General features: G+C 40.4%; 1 protein-coding gene across 1 annotated transcript in view; it reads right to left on the bottom strand.

The window, feature by feature from the left end:
• Nucleotides 1-1175: 1175 nt before the first annotated feature.
• LOC127628770 (neurogenic locus notch homolog protein 1-like) overlaps nt 1176-24175 on the bottom strand; it is a 41645-nt gene continuing 18645 nt past the window's right edge. Inside the window, exons 4-33 of the mRNA XM_052105640.1 lie at nt 23812-24150; nt 23262-23384; nt 22908-23141; nt 22474-22629; nt 22156-22341; nt 21944-22057; nt 21687-21800; nt 21214-21447; nt 19800-19910; nt 17851-18189; nt 16132-16245; nt 15638-15757; nt 15344-15496; nt 14012-14240; nt 13467-13668; nt 13224-13377; nt 12895-13079; nt 12428-12560; nt 11985-12239; nt 10970-11082; nt 9555-10126; nt 9008-9421; nt 8544-8692; nt 8230-8440; nt 7724-7808; nt 7485-7647; nt 7047-7345; nt 6786-6933; nt 6570-6667; nt 1176-3249 (exon numbers count right to left, since the gene is read on the bottom strand). Coding sequence (XP_051961600.1) covers nt 2062-3249; nt 6570-6667; nt 6786-6933; nt 7047-7345; nt 7485-7647; nt 7724-7808; nt 8230-8440; nt 8544-8692; nt 9008-9421; nt 9555-10126; nt 10970-11082; nt 11985-12239; nt 12428-12560; nt 12895-13079; nt 13224-13377; nt 13467-13668; nt 14012-14240; nt 15344-15496; nt 15638-15757; nt 16132-16245; nt 17851-18189; nt 19800-19910; nt 21214-21447; nt 21687-21800; nt 21944-22057; nt 22156-22341; nt 22474-22629; nt 22908-23141; nt 23262-23384; nt 23812-24150 — 6935 coding nt within the window. The 3' untranslated portion in view covers nt 1176-2061. The remainder of the gene's footprint in view (nt 3250-6569; nt 6668-6785; nt 6934-7046; nt 7346-7484; nt 7648-7723; nt 7809-8229; nt 8441-8543; nt 8693-9007; nt 9422-9554; nt 10127-10969; nt 11083-11984; nt 12240-12427; nt 12561-12894; nt 13080-13223; nt 13378-13466; nt 13669-14011; nt 14241-15343; nt 15497-15637; nt 15758-16131; nt 16246-17850; nt 18190-19799; nt 19911-21213; nt 21448-21686; nt 21801-21943; nt 22058-22155; nt 22342-22473; nt 22630-22907; nt 23142-23261; nt 23385-23811; nt 24151-24175) is intronic.

Raw genomic sequence — 24175 nt, 5'->3', positions numbered from 1 at the left:
TATTAAAAATAAGAATCGTTGTGTACGGGCTTTGTTTCAAAGGGATATTGTCTCCAGACCTGCTGTTATATCATTTTGGAATGGTTGTGCTGATAATCTGATATGGAATAAAATCTGGAAACTTCCTCATAAATATTTAGTCACAAACAAAATCAAAGAAATTTCCTTAAACTAATTCATAAATATTACCCATGTAATCATTATCTTGTGAACAGATTTAATTGTGATATTGATACATCTTGTACATTTTGTGATTTACATGATGAAACATCTTATCATTTATTTTGGAGTTGTCCTCATTCAGTTTGTTTTTGGTCAGATTTCTGCTCCTTTATTAAGGCTCATATCATGCCCAGCTTTCAACTCTGCTTTAAAAATGTGTTATTTGGTTTTTTCCTTTATGACCAATCTTGTCATAAGGAATACTACTTAATTAATCTGCTTCTTCTGTTAGCTAAATTTAGTATTCATAAATGTAAATGTGGAGGAAACAAGTCTTTGTTTTTAATTTTGAGAGCAGAAATTCAACAATACCTAAAAACAATACTGGGTTTGAAAAATAAGAAAGCTGCAAAGTGCGTATCTATATGTAAGCATTTTCACATTTTTGTTTAACTTAAGTTTGTCACTGCTTTGTTTGTCTTTTTATGTTTGTTTATTTAGTTTATTCATTGTACCCCTGACTGAAATTGTAATTCTTAAAATTCAATAAAAAAAAAAAAAAAAAAAAAAATCAGTGGTTCGGACGGTTCATGTAAATGATTCACTGATTCACGTAAATGATTCACTGATTCACTTGTGCCCTTTCACAACCTAAGGGACTTTGCCTTCTTTTCTTAACTAAAATATTCAGTCAGTTGTTGCAGTTTATCCCTATTTTACACCTATGTTATATAAAATAGTGTTTTATAGTCTTATTAAATTTAGCCGGGGTGTCGCCAGGGCAAAACATTCAGAGCTCAAACAATTATATTTTAAAGGCTCAAGCCCTAAATGATTTTAGTCTAGCCGCAAATGTTTTTTTTACTCAGAACTGCGAAAGAGTTGTATGTAAAATGTTGGCTATTTTTACTCAATATATCACTATTCCATAAATATATTATTATTATTATTATTATTATATATTAAAGGCAAATCAATTGATACTTTATACACATTTTATCCAAAAGGTGTCCTTTATTGTGTTTACAAAATCATTGAACAAAAATACTTGTTTTTCCCACAAACTATAATCATATAGGTCTTTTTATGTCATCAGTAACATTACAACATCTGATCTGCATTTATAAAACAAAAGTCTGGAACATGATGATGTCACCACATTGTGACACACAAACACACTTTTACAAACATCTGCATTATTTTACACATCTCTCTCTCTCTCTCATGCTGCAAGCACTCTCAAATACAGGTCTAGAATATGTACTACATGTCTATAGCAGGCAATAAATAACTGATCACTATGCTACATGCAAAAAAGTTCCCCAAAACACCTGAAGCAAGGTACCATGGGATAAACATTCAGAACAGTTTCATCACAAACCTAATGATGACTTGTGTTCAGTGAACAGTGTACAGACAATAATAAGAAAAAAGCATAACTCAGCCATAAATGACCTCTCTTTCATGTACATAAACACATTTGTGGAGGGTGTGTGAATGTATGTGTGCAAGTGTCTATATGAGCTCATGACAATATTAAGACTCTCTTTCTACTTCAATATTGGTAAAAAGGACCATATAAAAATCAAATACTGACATTTTTATTCAAATCAGTAACACCAAAATTCATTAAAAAAATTAAATAAAAAATCCTGGCAGCATCATAATAATTTCAGAGCAGTTAATAATCAAAACAAGAATAGAAATAAATGGTATAAATTAAAAATAGCTCATATCTGTAGTCAAAAAAGCACATAAATAAATACAAAAATGTATTAAAATGGTTCTTCACATACAAAATTCATAAAAACAGTTCTAAGCAATATATAAAATTATTTAAAGAGTCTATTCTGTAAATTCAGTCCTTTTGCAACTAGTTTCTTGAGGCTGAAGCCCCACCTACTTAAAGGCCTCGGGGATATGGTTCATCTGCATACTGGTGGGTGGGCTTGAGATCCCCTCTGACCAATCAGACAAGTTGGAATGTGGAGACGAGCTAGACCATTGGTCAGGAGAGCCAGGGGAGGGCGTGAGGAAAGGGTGGTCAGGAACTTGCGGTTGGTTGTGGGGCATATTTTCCATGGGGTTGGTATAACTGTGCTGAGAAGGCGGAGTTAGGAATTGCGTGCTAGAAATGGGCAGAGCCATGCGTTGTGTCTCTTGCGGCAGCATGGTCTGGATGGGGGCGTGTCCTGAGCCAGACTGGAGATCCAGCCCACTCAGGTCTCCCAGGAAGTGGTGCGAGAGGGCAGAGCTAGAGTTTTGGTGTTGCAAGGTCACAATATTCTGGTGGGCATGTTTAGGCATCATGCGAGATGGCATGCCGAGATGGCTGCTTTGCATCGTCGGATAGCCCATGACCTGCGGCATGGTGGCGCCAGGGTGCATTGTGGGTATAAGAGCCTGGAAACCTGCCTGCTGTTGTTGTACCCTCTGCAGCCAATCACAAGCCCCCGTTTGAGCCCCACCCCCATTGTTAGCCACTGGGAGATGAGATAAGCGAGGTGGTACGGGGTCAAACGGCTTGCCCATACTCTGATGAGCTCTGCCCATGTGGGAGTCAGCCAATCCTTGAAGTTGATTCAAAGTGATGGGCGGGGACTGTTGAAACGGTGACGTCATCATGGGTGGCGAGGACACATCAGATAAGTAACCGTGAGGAGACTCCAGTGAACCGACTGGCGAGAGAACGCCCACTTCCATGATGCCTCCATTCTTGCCCTCTCCACCCTTCTTCTTTTTAATTCTCATCTCTTTACCTCCATCCTTCCCTCCTACATATTTACCTCCCTGTTTCCGTGCCTTCTTGGCCGTGGTGTTGTTGTTGTTGGCACCGCCCGGACTGGGTTTGATTCCCAGGTAGGTGTTCGGGGAGCAGAGTGGTGGTGATAGGGGCAGCGGTGGACTGCGGACCAGGTTGTATTCTTCTAATAGACGGACGATGTCGTGGTGCATGCGTTCCTGTGCGATATCTCGTGGGAGTTGATCCAGGTGATCGGCAATGTCACGGTTGGCCAGGTGATCGAGCAGGACTTTTGCGGTTTCGTAACTACCCTCGCGAGCGGCCAGGAATAGAGGCGTCTCCTCCTGCAAAAGCACAGATACAGTTGATATTTGGACTCATATATAGACATATAGACAAAGATCTTTAACTCATTTGACTTCCGTAATATGACGCATTTCCTAGTGAAACAGAATATTCAAAACCTATTATGGAGGCTAACAGGCATTAATTATTGGTAAGAGTTTAGAAAGGTTGCATTACACAAAACAGTAGCCTTAAACTATGCCTAAAAATCTATTTGTTATTGGTTAACATTAACGAACGACGAAAAGTCTTTTTAGTGGCGAAGAAAGTTATGAAGACAAACATCAACACCAGGAATGTGTATCAAGGAAATAAACACGGTTCGATTTGATTTCATGTTGACTTATAAAAGTTTCATGTTGAATTTTAAAAGTAATTTGTCAACAAAATTCCTGATGAAAATGTTGGCTGATGATTTTTTTATTTTTATTTTGTAAATGATAATGAAAACGAGACAAAAAGACCCCATATGGCGATAATCAAGTAAAAAAACTACTGCACTACTATGTTTATTTATGGTTTAATCTTACATATTAAATGTACTAACCTTTAATTATACCACTTACATTAATTAAGTATATAAAATTGGTTCATTAATAATTGTTATTATTTATAAATAACATAAATCATATGTTTATATTATTTTAATTGTTAATTACAGGATGTTATATTGTATATAATATTATATACCACAGTTAGCTCCGGTCCTCGAATCTGATTGGACGAGAGACATTCCATGAGCACTGATGGTGTGACATCATCAGCACTCAGACGCTTCACTGTGTGTGTATCACTCCGCTTGTGTTCGTGCTGTTCTAAACTAAAGTGCATCTGTTAGGAGTTACTGGCTTTATTTTGTAATGACATATGTTAGCCAGCAGGTGGTGGCAAAAGATCATTTTTGTGTGTAATATGAGCCAGTTGGTGACGTAAAGTGAATCCGTTAGTCATTGTTTACATAGAACAGCGCTCTGTGATTGCTCGTATTACTAATACATTACCAAAACTAGGAAATAGCTTTAAACGACATTAAACGGACAACTTCAGTATTAAGGCTCATCACAGCTGAGAGACAAAACAGACTGATTTATTACAGAACTCAAGTGCTTACCTTTTATCGGAGTTTCCAGATTGGATACATACTGTTTAAATGGCGGAGGACATTGCTGTTTCTATAGTGAATGACTCTTGCGTACTGGCTACTGCGAAATAGGGAAAAATACCCCCGCTTGGACGTCTATTTTCCACTTTTAAAGCTGACAGCATAGCTGATTGGGTGTGGCAACAGGTGATTGCACTCACTCATCTATCCCTGTTTATCCAATAACTTGTTATAAACAGCACAAGCCGTGATACCATTTCTGTTAGTAATTTAAAAAATTCACTTCAAAATCTTGGACGCATTATTTGTTTTGAACCAGCAACGGCAGATTCTGATCGGTCGTGTAATAAAGTAGTTCCATGCACAAATATGTTTTTATGACCATACACGGGTTTTCCTATTTTTCTTAAATGTACTTGTTCATTGAACTGTTGTATATAAGCAATATCACACTCGCAATAGTGCAATATGGCCCTACATCAGCACTGCTGTAATCACCTACAGCACTCGACCTGCAGCCGAATCACAGCAGTGCTGATATAGGGCCATATCGCACTCTTACTCGTGTGATATTGCTTAAATATTAATTATATTTGATTTAGATTATTATGAATTATACTAACTTATAATAATAATAAAATTAAACAAATCAATCTTTAATTATATTTAACTATTAAAATATGTATATTTATATGTTTGATACATGTAACACTTCACAATAAGATTCCATTTGTTAACAATATTAGTTAACATGAACTAACAATGAACAATACTTAAGCATTTATTAACCTTAGTTAATGTTAATTTCAGCATACACTGATACATTTTTATAATCTAAAGTTGTTTTAGTTAACATTATAATGCACTATGAACTAACATGAAAAATTGTATTAATTAACATTACATATTTTACTGCATTTATTCATATTTGTTAATGTTCATTGTTAGTTCATGATACATAATGCATTAACTAATGTCAAAGAATGAAATCTTAAAGTGTTACACAGTTTAAATAAATGGGAGTTCATTTGACATTTTTCAAAATATCTGAATATTTGATTAAAGTTTGGTCAGTGTAGAGCGGAGGAGGGCGGTGCCGGGCTGGAACGACACGCACCCGGTCCCCAATCAGCCTAAGGGCCGTTACATAGTCAACGCATCGGTACGCGTACGCGTCTGAAAGGATACGCGCCGCTACGCTTCGGCCGCCATTATGCGTCGATGCGTAGCCAAATGTGTCGTCCTAGTTTTTGATATGCGACGCACCGATGCACGCAATACTATGCGTTGTCGGTGGGGGCGACATTGCAAGTATTGTACATTAATTCAAGTATATTATGTTTACAGAAGAAGATTTGAATACAATGGCGGGGAAGAGGAAAAATTATGCGAGCTTATACGCATACATCCGCATTTATATGACATAAAATAGCGTTGGAAAGGTTGCAACCGCGATGGGAAAGACCGTACATAAGGTGGAAACGGACTGGAAAAGTGCCCGTGACAAGTTTACTAGGGCGCACAAAAAGTGGAAGATGGCGTGCAGAAGTGGTGCGGGGCAGCTAAGTTTCGGCTACCCAAAAGTACCCCGCCTATCTCTGCGGTACCTTTGATGTCGCCTATGTAAAATCAGCAATATGCACTCCTCTTCAGTTGCCATTTTGATCTGAATATGACGTGACCCGACTCTACTAATATCACCAGACTCTACTACCCCCTGTTGCGGGAGCGGTGTATTGCATTTCACGCATCGCCCATGACGTGTGCGTCTGCTTGCGTCCACTGTTTAGAATATGAAAGGGAGCGCGTCTATGTAACGGCCCTAATGGGGCGCACGTGGGATAAAGGCGGCCGGTGACGACAGTTTAAGAGAGAGAGAATTACAGGCAGCTGCTCTGTGTGTTTATGATTGTGTGTTTTTGGTTCAGTTTATTATTAAACTATTATTTATGTTGCCAAGCCAGTTCTCGCCTCCTCCTTTCCCTTAACCCGCTTACAGTCTGTAACGGTTTAATAATTTTTTTAACCAAAAATGTTATTTTTGTTGACTAAAATGATATGCCATTTAAGCCAAGAGTAAAACTGACTTATAATTTTTTTTCACCAAAAAACTAAAATTATTGATTAAAAAAAAACTGAAAACTAACACTGAATGAGTGACATTCAATAGAATCGTAAACACTCTCCTTATACACACTCACTCACTCTCTCGCTCACCTTGTTATTTTGTAGGTCTTTATTCGCACCATTTTTCAGAAGAAAGACAGCAGCATCTACATTATTAACTGCGGCTGCCCAGTGAAGAGCTGATTTACCTACAGAGACAAAAAGAGCGAATTAGAGAGGGACATCCATGCGTCTTCGAAAATAGTCCATAAATAGTCTCTTTAAAGAAAAGCCAACTTTGACAGTGTGTTATGTGTGTGTTCATACCAGAATCATCTATCGCATTTGGATCTGCATGGCAGTTAATGAGCTCATCCACCATTCCCTCAACAGCCAATCTGGTGGCCAGGATCAGAGGGGTCGTTCCGTCATGCATGCGTGCGTCCAGATCTGTCGCTCGGTTTCGGATCAGAATCTATAACAAACACATGGCAATGTTTTAAAACTGGGCTTTCCTGAAAAGTAATCAATTCAATGTAATCTGCATTGGTTGGTTAGGGTGTTGGGTGACCGGAGGGTTGTTATTACCTGGAAGACACCCTGGGCATCAGCAGCAACAGCAGCGTGGAGAGGCGTGCGGCCCATGTTATCCTGAACGTTAGCATCGGCACATGACTCCAGCAGGCGTTTGGCTGCATCAGAGCGGGCGTAGCGGGCAGCCAGGTGTAGCGCGGTCTCGCCCGTGCGGTCTGTCTGATTGTGCAGGTTGGCACCGTGGTAGATGAAGTCAGTGATGACGTCAGCAGACGGATCGTCTTCTCCCTCGCCATTTTCATTCTCAAGACCGCCGCCACTGCAGGATGCAATCATTAGCGGAGTGAAGCCATCTAAGAGAGAAAGGAAGGTAGTTTAAAAAAAATGTGAGTGTTTTTGTGTTATTTCTGCAGCACCAAAACAATCAAAACAAGCTTCAAACAATCAACCCATCTACCATACGAGAAGACAAAAAGGTCTAAGGTCACTCACCAGGACCGCGGACGTTGACGTCCATGCAATCGTTCTCGATCTCGCCTTGTGGAGGTGTTGGAGCCATAGAGTTCAAACGCAGGTCAGCGGCGTCCAGATGCTGTTGTGTCCACTGACGATGATCCAGTTGACCAGTCATATCCAGAATGGACTGCTCCTCAAACTACACACATATATAAACAGTTATTGATCCAATAGGCTAATAATATCAACCAATTGACTATTTGCTAAACACTTACAGAGCTAAAGCGTTTAACAGCGTCATCTTCTGCCCACTCGTTCAACTGTTCGTCCATCAGAGCGCTGTCAGAGTGTTTTAGAGGCCTGATAGGATACAAAGTTGCATGTCGTTACTTTGAGTATCATAAATCATTTATTCTTTTGTTTTATAACTATTGAATACAGTACATCATATGATTGGGCAGTAGCATTCACATCGGACTCAGCAGCAAACCTAGACATCATAACATAGATGTCTTAAAGAAACAGTAGCAAAAATGGCTACAAAACGTTGGACATTTCGGCATAAAATCCCTATCTGTAGAGGAAAAAGAGATTTAAGCATTTGCAACCACATGAAACGTTTTCGACTAAGGCACAAGGTCTTCTGAATTGCTATCATAAGCACTATGAATTACCATTATGATGATATTGTAAAAAATGGCCCAAGTTATTGGAGTATAATTAATAATAAAATATGAAAGTTTAAGATTTGGCTGCTTTAATCAAACTTTCGCAAACTCACTCGAGTCCGACCGAATCCTCTCCCACCGGTTCTCTTCGTTTCTTTTTGGGTTCGGTCACTTTAAATCCCCCTGGGAACCACAGCTGTCCATGTTCCCGTTTGCGCTTCCTGGACATCATGACACCTACAGCCACCAGGGCCAGAACGGCCAAAGCGAGCAGCACCAGGAACATGGGGTACATCTCACCTGCCTTCGGAGGTTCATCCTCACCTGGAAACACATGCACTGTTAATAATGTTGTGGGTATGATTGAGCGTCTGTACTGAATCATGCTTGTTCCTTAAATTACATTAACGTGTCTGTGGGTACTCACTGGTTACAGCCTCAATAATGTAGGGAACATTGAGATTCCCGCTAGAGGCCAACGCTCCGAGAAACGCTGCCACATCTGTAGCGCTCTGGAAACACTCGTCAGATTGCAGATAACACTGACGATTGTCAATTTCTAGATAGACGATAGACCTGCAAAAACACGTATTTTTAAAATACTACAATATAATACAAATAGGGTCTATAAAATATAATTAATTAAATATGATATCTGCAGTTATATATTATATTGCAATAAAATCATATTAATATATAATTCAATATAAATGTCTAATATTATGCAAACATAAATTAACTTTTATACAACACAAAACTGTAATGCAATATAGAACAAATGATGGTTATAAATCATTAAGTCAAACAATTTAGTACAAATATAAACAGGTACACATTTTAGCATACACGCAAGACGACGTGATTCTATTGGTGGAAATTGCATTCACTCACCCTTTGATCTCCATTTGGTCCAGTTCTCGTCGTAGGCGGGGCTTCATGAATGACGTCAGGCTCCTCCTGGCACGCTGCAACAGCTTGGCAGGGTCAGTCCAGTCGCCACGTTTGTGTTTACTCAGCTCATGCTCGTTACCGTAGTATGGGAAAATGAGCGGTTCTCCATTATCGTTGCGACCGAACACGACATTCGTATGCAGCAGTCCGCTGAGCTCGCGGAGGAATGACGAGGAACGGTTGTGAAGCTCCTTGGGTGGAATTTGCACCACGAGAACCAGACTTCCCGCAGCAAGTTTTTGTGGAACGCCCTCAGCACAGTCAAGACCGTCCCATTCGCACTCAGCGTTATTACAGCCCTGATCGCAGTGACCATCTGCGTAATGATCCTTACAGTATTGATCATAAAGTGGACTGGAGAGAGATACAAAGATTTAGAGGGAGGCATTTATACAATAAAATAAACCAAATAAATTAATTAAATCAGAATTACAAATATAACAGTTAATTTAATGTTTGTGTATACATGTATATGTGCTTCACTTACTTGCATTGTCCTTCTAGGCTTTGGCAGTCAAATCCATCGTAAAGGCAGCCTGCATTAGCGCACTGCTCATCGCATTTTCCGTCGTTAAAGTACCTCCAGCACTGCAGGGCGCCGCTACAGTTCTGCCATGGGTCGTCAAAATTTAGAGAGCAGTCGCCACCGTCCCACCCACATGCGTGATTGTTACACTGTGTATCACAGATTGCGTTACTACCCCTGCCTTCGCACGGAGCGATTTCACATTGAATCTCCACTTCTGGAGGTGGGGCTATATCACGGCCCTGCCCACCATTGAAGGAGTAGTCAAGGATGTGACAAAGCAGCCCGTTGAAGTTGACAGGGCAGGAACAGTGGTAGAACGGAGCCTCGTTGATTGGTTGGCAAGTACCTCCATTGTAGCAGGGGTTGATCAGACAGGGCGAGTCCATCCGTGTTTGGCACTCGTGCCCGCTAAAGCCCGGTGGGCATAAACAGCGAGGACTAAGGTGGCCGGAGACACAGGTAGCACCGTTACGACAACGCAAAGAGCCGCAGGACTGGGCATCGTATTCGCAGGAGGAGCCAGAGTAGCCCTGAGAGACAACAACAGAAAGAGAGCCGACGTACAACAGGTTAGAATGCAATAATAGTAGGTAAACGGTGAAGTAGCCTAACTCAATTGACAATGCCAACATTAGGGGCGGCTGTGGCTCAGTTGGTAGAGCGGGTCGGCCATTAATCACAGGGTTGGTGGTTTGATTCCCGGCCCACACGACTCCACATGCCAAAGTGTCCTTGGGCAAGACACTGAACCCCAAGTTTTGCCCCCAATGGCAGGCTAGCACCTTGCATAGCAGCTCTGCCACCATTGGTGTATGAATGGGTGAATGAGTCACAGTGTAAAGCACTTTGAATACCGTTAAGGTTAAAAAGGCGCTATATAAGTGCAGACCATTTACCATTTACCATTCTGTTATTCTATAGACTTTTACAGTTTCTCCAAAATCCCTAAACCATGACCAAAATGATCAATTGTAACATGTAAAGCTTTCAAGTTACATACACCAAAATTGGCACAGACCTTAAGACTGTTCTGACTCACGTTGCTACGTCTTTTCTTCCCGATCAGAATAACCATTTACACATGGCAGACAATCAAACATAAAAATACCATAGACTTACATTGTCAGAATGTTCAATGGGCCAACGGAATGCTCATTAATTCAAACTCCAGCAGTCAGAAATTCAAATGTAAACAAACCCACGCAAGGCCTGCAGTTTCATGGCTTTAGGTTACAATACAAAATCGAACCATTATCTACCTTTCTGAAGGTCTACTTTCTTTTTGAAACTTTCAGACTAAGGCTTTGTCAAGCCAACATCAAAGTTTGTCTTAACAAACTTGAGTGAAATGGTTTGAAGTTGTTGTTACTCACCGGTTGACATTTGCAGATGTATCCGTGTTTAGTGTTGCTGGCTACAGCACACGTTCCTCCATTTTTGCATGGTGTGTCTTTACAGCCATTAAACACAGATTCACAGCGTTTGCCTACAGAGACAAAACAATTATAATACATTTAGAAACCTGACAAAAACTTTATAAAACACTGCTTTAACTCCCAACACCACTACTTGGATTCACATTGAGCGGATTCAAAGGTATGTTTACTTTATGGAAATAAGTAGAGAAATGGTTTAGGTATTTTTTATGACATTTGGTTTTGTTAACTGTTCTTTAATGTCCACATTCTTCCGCTGGTGCGGAAATACACTATACTAAAATGTTTTTAGTTGTGATCTTGAAGTCTGAACTGAACGCGATGAGAGAAAAATACCAGGAGCCTCGTTGGTTGCACTCAACAACAAACATACAGTGCAAACAGTCTAGTCAGATATGCAAAGAGATTAATCTTATAACCCAGTTATTTTAAAAAATTATTTCTCTTGAACTCATTAAGGAACCTGAATCAATTCCATTCGATTCGTTTGTGTTTAAAAGAGCGTCTCTAGGGGTCCGGGTAGTTCAGAGAGTAAAGCCGCTGACTACCACACCTGGAGTCACGAGTACAAATCCAGGCGTGCTGAGTGACTCCAGCCAGGTCTCCTAAGCAACCAAATTAGCCCGGTTGCTAGGGAGGGTAGAGTCACATGGGGTAACCTCCTTGTGGTCACTATAATGTGGTTCTCGTGGGGCGCGTAGTGAGATGTGCGTGGATGCCGTGGAGAATAGCGTGAAGCCTCCACACGTGCTATGTCTCCGTGGTAACGTGCTCAACAAGCCACGTGATAAGATGCTCGGATTGACGGTCTCAGACGCGGAGGCAAATGAGATTCGTCCTCAGCCACTTGGATTGAGGCGAGTCACTACACCACCATGAGGACTTGGAGCGCATTGGGAATTGGGCGTTCCAAATTGGGGGAAATACCTAGTGTCTCTAGGTTCGTTCATACCCATGTATCCTGTACGACACTCGCAGCGGAAGTCATTGATGAGCTGGATGCAGTTGTAGGATCCGTTGGGGTCACAGGGGTCAGACAGGCACTCGTTAACGTCACCCTCACAGCGCTCGCCAACGAAACCGGGCAGACACACGCAACCATAACTGCCAACACGGTCCACGCAACGGCCGCCGTTGAAGCACCGCTCGCCGGTTAACGGATCCACGGCCGGGGAACAGTCGTCAACGTCAATCTCACAGTGAACGCCTGAAAATCCCAGCAGAGAAAACAAATCAAAACACTTCTAATGTAATAGAAAATATTCTTCTTTATTTTACAGTATTACTTTTTGTTTGAAACTTGAAAATCCTGAAAGCTTGTTTACCTCCATGTTTAAATAAATAAAACAACTTTTTTGGTTTGGACGTGTGTATATCCGAGCGTGTGCGCGTTACCTTGCGTTCCTCGTGGGCAGGAGCATTTGTATGTGTTGACGAGGTCGATGCAGGTTCCTCCGTTCTGGCAGGGTTGTGACAAACACTCGTTTATCTCCTTACTGCAGTTCACGCCATGATATCCAGGAGCACACTGAAATAGAAAGGCATTTATTATACGGCTCTCTGGAATACTGGATTCTAATTGGTCATTGCATGTTACAGACATTGGAATTCTGCAGTCAAATAGTTTTGTGTGATGACCACTACACTGTATAATTAATTGCTGTCCCAGGCCATTTGTCCCATTTCTCATCAACTCAAATAATTATTTCATGTTCATTTATTTATTAACTCTTGTAATAAACAGATAAATGCAAATAATTAGCTTTGCTAATTAGCTGATGACCGGTGATTGCACCTTATCGCTTACATAAATGCTGTGCATGTGCAATTATTATTGGCACAGGTGTGTGTCTTGTTCATACCCCACAGCTGTATCCTCCCAGGTAATCGGTGCAGGTGGCTCCGTTCTGGCAGGGGTTCGGCATGCACTCATCCACCTGCTCCTGACAGTAGCTGCCCATGTATCCGGCCTGACACCTGCACAGGTGCGTGTTCCCAACGTCAACACACTGACCCGCATTATGACACAGAACCGCCACAGAAACTCCTAAGAGAAAGAGAGATAATTTAATATGCACAAAATATCAGCAGTGCGCAATTGAAACAATGCACACTTTTTATTCTCTGATAATTCACACTCTGCTATAGCACATAACCACACACACACACACACACACACACAGATTGTTACCTTGCTGTTGGGCGGCAACCTCACAGCTGACACTGGGCACGTCACAGTAGATGCCCGTCCAGCCACTGGCACACTGGCAGGTAAAAGATGCCCCCTGCTGCCAACACGAGCCACCATTCTTACAGGGGGTGGAGTCACACCAGTGTACCAGACTCTATAACACACAAAAACATCAGTTATTTATAAGCATTAGATACACATACATAATGCATCATAAGTTCAGCTAAGGAGGGGTATGTGCACCTGGCAGTTGAGTCCGGTGTAGCCGTGCGGGCAGGTGCATTTGTAGGTGCCGTATCCATCCTGACAGGTACCTCCATTTTGGCACGGCTGCGAGTCGCACTCGTTCACATCGTGCTGGCAGTAATTTCCGGTAAATCCCGGCAAACACACGCAGGAGAACGAGTTTATGCCATCCACACACGTGCCGCCATTAAAACATGAGCTAGAGGGAGAAATTTGTATGCAAACAACAACAAAACATTTAAGTGTAAGAAGATTTGAGGAGGCTTGTGTGAAATTCTAGCATACATGGTTTTGTCATATGACCTCATTATGTTTGATTCATTTCTGAAATAAATGATTATTTAAAGTTATTTTTGCATTTTATGTTTAACTTTTTCCAGTCCAATCAAATAAGTCAAGAAAGAAGTCAAGAAAGGCATTATATTACATGACATAATTTATTGCTTCTGGAACATTCTTGTATTCATCTGTATCTATATGTCATCTGGGTATTCTATACATACTGCATACTTCAATAGCATGAGTAGTATGGTAGAACACACCTCTCAGTGCAATCCGGTGTGTTGATTTCACAGTTGATGCCACTGAATCCAACAGGACAGCTGCAGGTGTAGCTGTTGACACAGTCGGTGCAGTTCCCTCCGTTGCGGCAGGGGGCGCTCACACACTCGTCGATGTCCTCTGTGCAGCGCTCTCCGCGGAAACCAGCCAAACACACACACACAAAGCCATTCACATGATCCTGACACACTCCGCCATTACTGCAATGATCTGAGAGAGAGAACATTACAATAATTGGCTTATTTTTCATCTTTATGTTAACTTTTTAATGAATGTTACCACCATAGTTTATTCCTTTTTTTATTTGCCAATTGTGAATTTCAAAATGTACACTTATTATTATAATAATTGTTATTATTATTAATATTAGTTTATTATAGTATTAGTTATTATTATTTGTAATTTTTTATTTTATTTTTACTTGGTATTATACATTTGATTTAAAAGAATACTGTATTTTATTTAATATAATTAATATTTTATGTCATATAATTATCAAAAAAATACCAATTATGGGCAGATTTAGTCATATTTTCTATTTTTTACATTAAATAACTGTTTCATTAATGTTACCATATTTATTTAATTCACCGTAAAATTGTTATTTCTGTTTTTACTCTGCACTTTTATTAATTTTTATTTTAAAATTGTATATAATTATATACATTTTTGTTAAAAACTCTTTTTACAATGCACTTTTATTATTATTTAAATGTTTAAATTAAATTAAGTTTATATATAAAAAAAAAAAATCGAATTTTTAAAAAAGTTTTTTTTTTTTCTCATTAGTACAAAATTGCAATTATGGGCAGATTTAGTCATATTTTCATTCTTTACACTAAATAATGGTTTAATTAATGTTACCACCATAATTTAATCCTTTGTAAAATTGTTAATTTCTGTTTTTATTCTAAACTTTTAATATTATTTTTATTTTTAGAATTTCATGTTATATTATACATTTGTAAAAAAAATTAATTGAAAAAAATAATTTTTATATTTTCATTAAATATATTGTTTATTTATATTACAGGTATACATTTAAAAAATAGATATTTTTACTTTGCACTTTTATTATTTTATTGTGTATCATACCTTTTTTGTAAAAAATAAATAAATAAATAAATAAATAAAGATTTTAAATGTAATTTATTTTATTTTAAATGTATAAAATTTGTCCACAACCACATACACACATATACACATATATATATATATTTTTTTTAGGGTATATAAACTCTATAATAACTATAGCTGTTGTAAATAATCTATAGCTGTTTTTGGGCATCATACAGTTTTGTGTTGTGTCTTACTTGGTGCGCAGTCGTCGATATCAGTCTCGCACAGATCTCCGGTGAATCCCGGGTTACAGCGGCACTGAAATCTACCGCGCAAGTTCTCACACACACCTCCGTTAGTACAGGGATTCCTCACACATTCATTAATGTCCACCTCGCACATCTGACCTGTAGAAAGAGAGAAATGACAACGTTTACAATTACGATGAGTGTCTTAAAGTTACAGTTCACCCAAACATGAACATTTTCATTTGTACAGGGACATTTCACAATCAATGTATTGTAACACAAACTCGCACACTCTCTTACCTTGCCATCCAGCAGGGCAGGCGCAAGAGAAACTCAGATAATCTTCCGATTCGCGACACACCCCTCCGTTCTTACAAGGGCGTGATGCACAGGGGGCCAAGACACTTTCGCACACCTCACCTGAGAAACACACACATTACGAGCGTGTCAAAATGAACACCATAATCTTGGCACAGACACATTTCTTAATCTACATTTCATTAAGCCTTTTGTTATTATACACCCGCTCGGTTCCAGCAGGAACTTTCTTATCCGTTTCCATGGTGACCAGTCGTAGCAGGAAGCCACTTGCTCTTTCCTCCTATTGTCAATTCTTGACCTCAACAGGAAACAGGAAGAGGCCAAACAGGAAATAGACCTATTTGAGTACCCACCCTTGACCCAACCGTGTTATTTCACATCCCCCAGACAGCCATGCACACTCAAATCTTTCCCAAGTTTGCCATTTAGAGCAAAAACATTAGCAGATCAGAGCAGAGAGTTAAACAGCATACCTGTGTAAGGCAGTAAGCAGTTACACTTGAATCCAGCCACATCGTCGATACAGCTGCCCTGGTTCAGGCATGGGTTGGACGCACACTCATTAATGTTAGTCTGGCAGTTTGGACCTATACGCAAGAAAAGATACAACGTCAAACTAAAAGCACTAAAATGCAATGCAAGCACACAAATAAATCCACACAAGTGTGAAAATGGTTAAAAACGACATAAAAACGACACATATTATGAAAATACGACAACTACTTTAATTACTAGGTACTAACCCTAAACCTAATCCCAACCCTAACTTTAACCCATATTAAGTATTGTACAACCCAATTGCTGTTGAAGGGAAAGTACACAATGTAGTAAGAATGTACCTGGCAGTATTGCAACATATGACCACAACAAAATGTTTGTTTTGTAGTTTTATTGCAATTTTTTTATTTTTACTTGCACATAAGCGCAAACATAGCTAAATCTACTATATTACTCTCCACTTTTCTTACTTTTTTAGTTTAGTTATACATTTCTTTTATAAAAATTTTTTTAAATCATGTATTTTCTTTAAAACACATTTTATTTTATTACAATTATTGGCACAATTAATCTTATTTTTCACCTTTAAATAACTGTTTAATTAATGTTACCACTGTAATTTATTACTTTTTGTTCAATTTGATGATTGTTCATTTTACCATGCACTTAAAAAATACAAATATATAATATATATATATATATATATATATATATATATATATATATATATATATATATATATTTTTTTTTTTGTATTATTTTTCTATTTTTTCTATTTTTTTAAATATATATGAATATATATTTTTTTAAATATTTTTTAACATATATTTTATTTTTTTATTATATATATATATATATATATATATTTATTTATTTTTTTAAATGATGGTATTTCATATATTTATTTAATTTCCTTACTAGAAAAGTACAAACATTGGCAGTGTTATTATTCAGTACTTATTTTTTAAAATTATTTTACTTTTATTTCATTACCTGGAAAATTTGTTTTTATTATTTTTCAACATTACATAATTGTTTGATAAATTTTACCATCGTAATTTATTCCTTTGTTAAATTTGCTGATTTATAATTTCTCATTTTACTCTTTTTTTTTACTTATTTATTATTAAAAAATAATTTATTTTATTTAAAATATTTTAATTTATTTCATTTAATTTCTAGAAAATTTTCATTACTGACATTTTAATTTTATTTACATTTTAAATAACTTAAAATAATAATTATTGAATAATTAATGTTACCACCATAATTAATTCCTTTTTGTTAAATTTGCAGATTTCTAATTGTATTATTATAATCTAAATCTAAATCAATAAACTTAAAATGTATTATTTCTATTATATATTTAACTTGGATGTTCATACTTATCAAAACTGCCATTTTGGCATTGCATTCATTGCTTGAAAAAGTGAAAAAAAAAAAAAACACACATTTAAGTACAAACGTGAACCTTCACAACTCCTCTCCTGTACTGCAAGGGGTTGTGGGTAATATTAGCCATTAAAACACATTTGTACATTTCGTAAGACCACTGGATATAATATACCATCCAGGTACCTTTCATATATAAGTGATTTGGAATTTACTAATCCTGATCTTGCATACTACATAGTATGGATAGTATGCAAACTGGCACACAACTACAAATTTGGGACACACTCTTGCTCTCTTACCGCTGAAGCCAGCTCTGCAGGTGCACACGTATCCGCTGGTCATGTCCTTACAGGTGCCTCCGTTCACACACGGGTTGGACAAACACTCGTTGATGTTGACGTCACAGTTGCGACCTGTCCAGCCAGCCTCACACACACACTTATAGCTGTTGATCTGGTCCTGGCAGTTGCCGTGGATACAGGGGTTGCTGGAACACTCGTTGTGTTGAGAGAGGCAGGTGGCATCACGGAAACCATCCGGACAGAGACAGGTGAAGGTGTTGACGCCATCGAAGCAGATTCCCCCATTATGACAGGGGTTCAACGCGCAGTCGTCGATGTTGATGTTACACACTGAACCTGTGAGAGCAAAACACGGACAATGTTTTTGAAAAATTTATTTTGTGCATGAAAATGTTACACAAATACACACTGCATTCAGAAAGTCACATCAATCTACACTGCATAACCCATAATGACAAAGCAAAAACCAGATTTTTGATAACTAAAAAAACTGAAATATCACATTGACATAAGTATTCAGACCCTTTGCGCGCATGCGCTCGCTGCTCTCTCTCTCTCTCTCTCTCTCTCTCTCTCTCTCTCTCTCTCTCTCTCTCTCTCACCGATCAGCCACAACATTAAGACCACCTGCCTAATATTGTGTAGGTCCCCCTCGTGCAGCAAAACAGCACCAGCCCGAATCTCAGAAGAGCATTCTGAGCTGATATACATTGTCACGAAAAGAGAGCTGAGCCGGAAGGCTAAGCTCTCGATCTACCGGTCAATTTTTGTTCCTACCCTCACCTATGGTCATGAAGGCTGGGTCGTGACCGAAAGAACTAGGTCGCGAGTACAAGCGGCCGAAATGGGCTTCCTCAGAAGGGTGGCGGGCTTCTCCCTTAGAGATAGAGTGAGGAGCTCAGTCATCCGTGAGGAGCTCGGCGTAGAGCCGCTGCTCCTTTGCGTCGAAAGGAGTCAGTTGAGGTGGTTTGGGCATCTGGTAAGGATGCCCCCTGGCCGCCTCCCTAGGGAGGTGTTTCAGGCACGTCCAGCTGGGAGGAGGCCTCGGGGAAGACCCAGGACTAGGTGGAGAGATTACATCTCCACACTGGCCTGGGAACGCCTCGGGGTCCCCCAGTCAGAGCTGGTTAATGTGGCTCGGGATAGGGAAGTTTGGGGCCCCCTGCTGGAGCGGCTGCCCCCGCGACACGACTTCAGATAAGCGGTTGAAGATGGATGGATGGATGGATGGTTATCTGAGTTACTGTAGACTTCAAACCAGTCTGGCCATTCTCTGTTGACCTCTCTCATCAACAAGGCGTTTCCATCTGCAGAACTGCGGCTCACTGGATATTTTGAGTTTTTGGAACAATTCTGAGTAGATTCTAGAGACTTTTGTGTGTGTGTGTGTGTGTGTGTGTGTGTGTGTGTGTGTGTGTGTGTGTGTGTGTGTGTGTGTGTGTGTGCGCCCCATCCCATAATCTGCAGCCCTCCTCCAAACACACAATGGATTCTTCCACCTTTCGGTCTTTCTTTCAGAGCTGCTCACACACTCACTGGGGAGGGCAGGTCTTACAGAGGGCTGTTTGAGATACAAAAGGGCAGACCCCATTTCACACAAGGCCGAACAACAATTACCCCTCAACACACTCACAACCCTCCAATGCAGGCTAATGTGTAACTGTTTAATTATCTTATAACAATTCAACTTTATTATGGTCTCATATGCACATAATGCAGAAACTATGTGAGCACATACATGATATAGATGTTTACATTACTGTACCCCCTCAACTTAAACCTCACAATAGATACAGTATCTGTGTGTGTCCCAGTTGGGAAACCCAGTCTCTGTCCTAACTCATAATGGATGTCCTAACTCTCATCGGATACACAAGCTCTGCTTTCCGCTGGCCCGCACGCACGCACACGCACACGCACACGCACGCACACACGCACACACTCACCTGTGTATCCGGGCTCGCACACACACTCATAGCCGTTTATCTTGTCAATGCATTTGCCGTAGTCACATGGGTTACTCTTACAGTCGTCAATGTTGATCTCACAGTTGATACCTGCGGACACAATCACGACAAATTGTTCAAATAGAGAGACAGATGGAGAGAGAGTGATTTACAGCGTTTGTTAAAAGGATAGTTCACCCTAAAATGAACAATGTCAAATTCTCTTGGAATCAAGGGCGTAGCCAGGAAATTACTTTTTGGTGGGCCGGCATAAAAATGGGTGGGCCAAGTTTTTACCCCAATTTAACAACAGAGTTATTAGCGGGTTATTGTGAGAGCAGCATATTGCAAGAAAGCGGGTTTTTGCGATAAATCGGCGCGTTGCGAGAAACGACTGTAAAGCAATTTCGACAGGCAAGGAGGAGGCAAGAACCAGCTTGACAATATAAATAATATTTTAATAGCAAACTTAAACAAAATATACAAACACACACATGACGGACATGTCCGTAAACGATCTCTCTCTCCCGCACCACCGCCCGCTATCGGCCTTTATCCCTCACAGAGGCTTAATTAGCCTGATAATTAACCAGGTGTGTATCATCACAACCCGGCCCCGCTCTCCGCCCTGCCACAACGGCGTATTGAAGAAAGCGGGTTATTCCGAGAAAGCTCCGTATTTCGAGAAAGCGGGTTATTTTGATAACCCGGCGTATTTTGATAAAGTGGCGGGTTGCGAGAAAGCGACGTACCGCGAGAAAACAGTATATTTTGATAAAGCGGCGTATTTTGATAAAGCGGCGGGTTGCGAGAAAGCGACGTACTGTGAGAAAGCGGCGTTTTGCGATAAAGTGGCGGGTTGCGATAAAGCGGCACATTGCGAGAAAACAGCATATTGCGATAAAGCGGAGGGTTGCGAGAAAGCGACGTACTGCGAGAAAAGAGCACATTTTGATAAAGCGGCGAATTTTGATAAAGCGGCACATTGCAAGAAAGCAATGTATTGCGGGAAAGCCGCGTATTGCGGGAAAGCCGCGTATTGCGCTTATGTTTATGAAGGTTGCGTCATAATGGCAATGAAGTTTGGATATAACTTTACCCAGATATGGTAAGCATGCAATTTTATGACACTAAAATCATGTTAACATGTATAATGTTTGCATCTTGTAGCTATAATATTAAAACAAGGTGTATTTCAATGTTTATGGACTGGCCCCATTCACTACCATTGTAAGTGCCTTTCTGTTACTGCAATTTATGCTGTTTTTCAAGGTGCATCATACAAGTTGTATGATTGGTGAATAGAATGGCGAGCGCGTGACCTATCCCTTTAACTGTAGTTCTTTATGGCACACACAGGTGTATAAGTATTCTTAAGTGTGTGTGTGTGTGTGTGTGTGTGTGTGTGTGTTACCTCTGGTTCCTTTGGGACAGGTACAGGTGTAAGCGTTCTCTCTGTCCTGGCAGGTTCCTCCATTACGACACGGTTGGCTCAAACACTCGTTAATGTTGGTCTCACACAGTCGCCCGATGTATCCAGGGCGACAGTCACAGGTGAAAGTGCCCACACCGTCCTTACACACTCCATAATGACACGGACTTGACGCACACTCGTTGATGTCCAACTCACAGTGAGCGCCGGCAAAACCTACAGCGCCAGAGACCAATGGGTTAATATGCAAAATACACATGAAATTGTGATGTCATAACTATGCGCTCATTAACATATGACCATCGATGTGCATATATTAACACCTCTTCAGCAAATTCAACAATCTGCCCTGGAGAACAAAAGTTTGACTTCACTTGTTTTGACGCAAGCGGATAAGAGAGAATTTAGCGGTGCAAGAAATGTGGACTTGAGGGGTGAAAAATGTGTGTTTGTACCTGGTGTGCATTCGCAGGTGTATTTGTTTGATCCATCTGTGCATTTAGCCCCATTTTTACACGGTGTACTGGCACACTCATCCACGTCCAACTGACACAAATTCCCAGAGAAACCTGGAAAAACAAAAAGCATGCCGTTTGAATAAAGGCTCAGCAACAATGTACCTTATGAGATAATGCACATCAATGGCTTGTTTATTTTTTAATCAGGTCAGTTAATATGCATTCCTCTCTCTGGTATTGATGTAGTTAGTTACCTTTGGGGCAGTCACAGTGGAACGAGTTGATCTTGTCAATACATTTTCCGTTGTTGAGGCAAGGCTGTGATGCACAATCGTCAGTGTTTATTTGACAGAACATACCCTCATAACCTATACACGAAGTCAGATAGAAGAACTTGTGATGAAGCAAATTCAAAACTCATGACACGCCTGACACCCCTGTTTAGAGAAAATGGTATGACCCGAACCTGGCATGCAGATGCAGTGGAATCCACCAATTTGATCAAGGCAGGTGGCATCGTTCAGGCACGGGTTTGACTTGCACTCATTAATGTCCATTTCACAACGTGGCCCTTCGTAACCTTGAAGACACTTGCACTGGAACGATCCTTTAGTGTTGAGGCAACGTCCGCCATGCTCACATGGGTTTGCCCCTGAAACACACCAATCACAAACAGTTTCTACCTGTCCACCATCATAACGTTTTTTTTGTCCAGTCCTAACATTTTCTCTAACTAATCATAATGGAGCATCTAATCGCTGCACCCTCTGTGTGTTATTCTTACCAAGCGAACATTCGTCAATATCCTGGTTGCAGGCAGATCCCGTGTATCCAGGTGGACAGGTGCAAATGGCTTTTCCGCTTACCGGGTTCGTGTCGCAGTTTGAGCCCTTCTGGCACGGATTACTGATGCACGCGTCGTCAAGGTGGCACAGAAGACCTTTGGGTAAACAAACAAATTTAGGCAGACGCTTTTATCCAAAGTGACTTACAGTGCACTTATTACAGGGACAATCCCCCCGGAGCAATCTGGAGTTAAGTGCCTTGCTCAAGGACACAATGGTGGTGGCTGTGGGGATCGAACCAGCGACCTTCTGATTACCAGATTACCAGTTATGTGCTTTAGACTACTACACCACCACCACACAATTTAGCAGGAATTACAATTTTGAAAATTGAGAAGTTCAAATATTGTGCAGGAGGCGCAAACACGCTTACCCGTGCGTCCATGTGGACACTCGCAGAAGAAAGACGCGACTCTGTCATGGCAGGTGGCACCTTGGGAACACGCCGCGCTGGCGCAGTCGTCGATGTTCTCGCTGCAGTCATCTCCCACCCAGCCGTTCACGCAAACGCAGTGGAACCCGTCCACGGTGTTGCGACACGTTCCTCCGTTCTGACAAGCGTTGGGCGAGAGTTCGCACTCATCGACATCCTCCTTACAGTACTGACCTGAAAGAGGATGGGGTCAGAGGTCAAAGGTTAGGTTTTTATTTAAAGATGTATTGCTTTGTACTATTATTGTGTTTTTGTTGGGTTGTTGGTGAGTATCAATGTATAGAAATGTCGTACCGGTCCAGTGTTTGTTGCAGTGGCAGTTGTAGGTGTTGACTCCGTCTATACATCTGCCACCGTTCTCACAGGCATGCTGGGTGCAATCATCAATGTTGTGTTCACAAGTTTGACCTGTGAACCCTGAGAGAGACAAGTGATTCACATTCAATACACATCAAAGAGTCTGAGACAGTCTACGGATTGTGTTTGTGTGCCTTAGTGAGTAACTCAAGTCATCTAGGTGACTTATTGCGATTAATAATAAACTAAGACAAAAATGCGTCGCATTCCATGCAAGATGCTGTTAATGAATAACTGTGCACATGCACATCTGGGTTATTGTGTTATACTATAACAAAAACTAAGATCATTAAAAAGTACATTGACAACAATGCAAAGTAAACAAAAAACTAAAACTAAACAGGATGAAAAAATAATCAACAAAAATAAATAATTGTTTTGTTGTTGTAAAGTTCCCGACATTCCTAACAAAGATAACTGGAAAAACAAATTAAACAACTGACATGAAAATGCAAAACGTATAATTTTGACACACACAAACACTTACCTTGTACACATGAGCAGGTGTAGCTTGTTTCACCCATCTGTAAACATGTTCCCCCATTCCTGCAGGGTGATGGGTGGCATGGGTGGTACAGACGCTCACATTGTGTGCCCGCATACTCGGGTGGGCACCGACAGCGGTACGAGCCCACTTCGTTGATACAGGTTCCTCCGTTTCGACAGGGTGAGGGGGAGAGGGCACACTCGTTCACGTCTTGCCGACATGTCTGGCCGTGGAAGTTTGGAGGGCAGGAGCAGATGTAGTGCGACTCAAATGCTGAGCACTGCCCCCCATTGGCACAAGGGTTTGATGCACATGGGTCGGCTTGTTGGCATGTTTTACCTAGAAAAAAGAAAGAGAGAGCTTA

Source organism: Xyrauchen texanus, chromosome 35 (assembly GCF_025860055.1).
Source record: "Xyrauchen texanus isolate HMW12.3.18 chromosome 35, RBS_HiC_50CHRs, whole genome shotgun sequence".
Classification (NCBI taxonomy): domain Eukaryota; kingdom Metazoa; phylum Chordata; class Actinopteri; order Cypriniformes; family Catostomidae; genus Xyrauchen; species Xyrauchen texanus.
The sequence above is the reverse complement of the archived record's forward strand: the minus strand, read 5'-3'. Positions and strand labels throughout refer to the sequence as shown.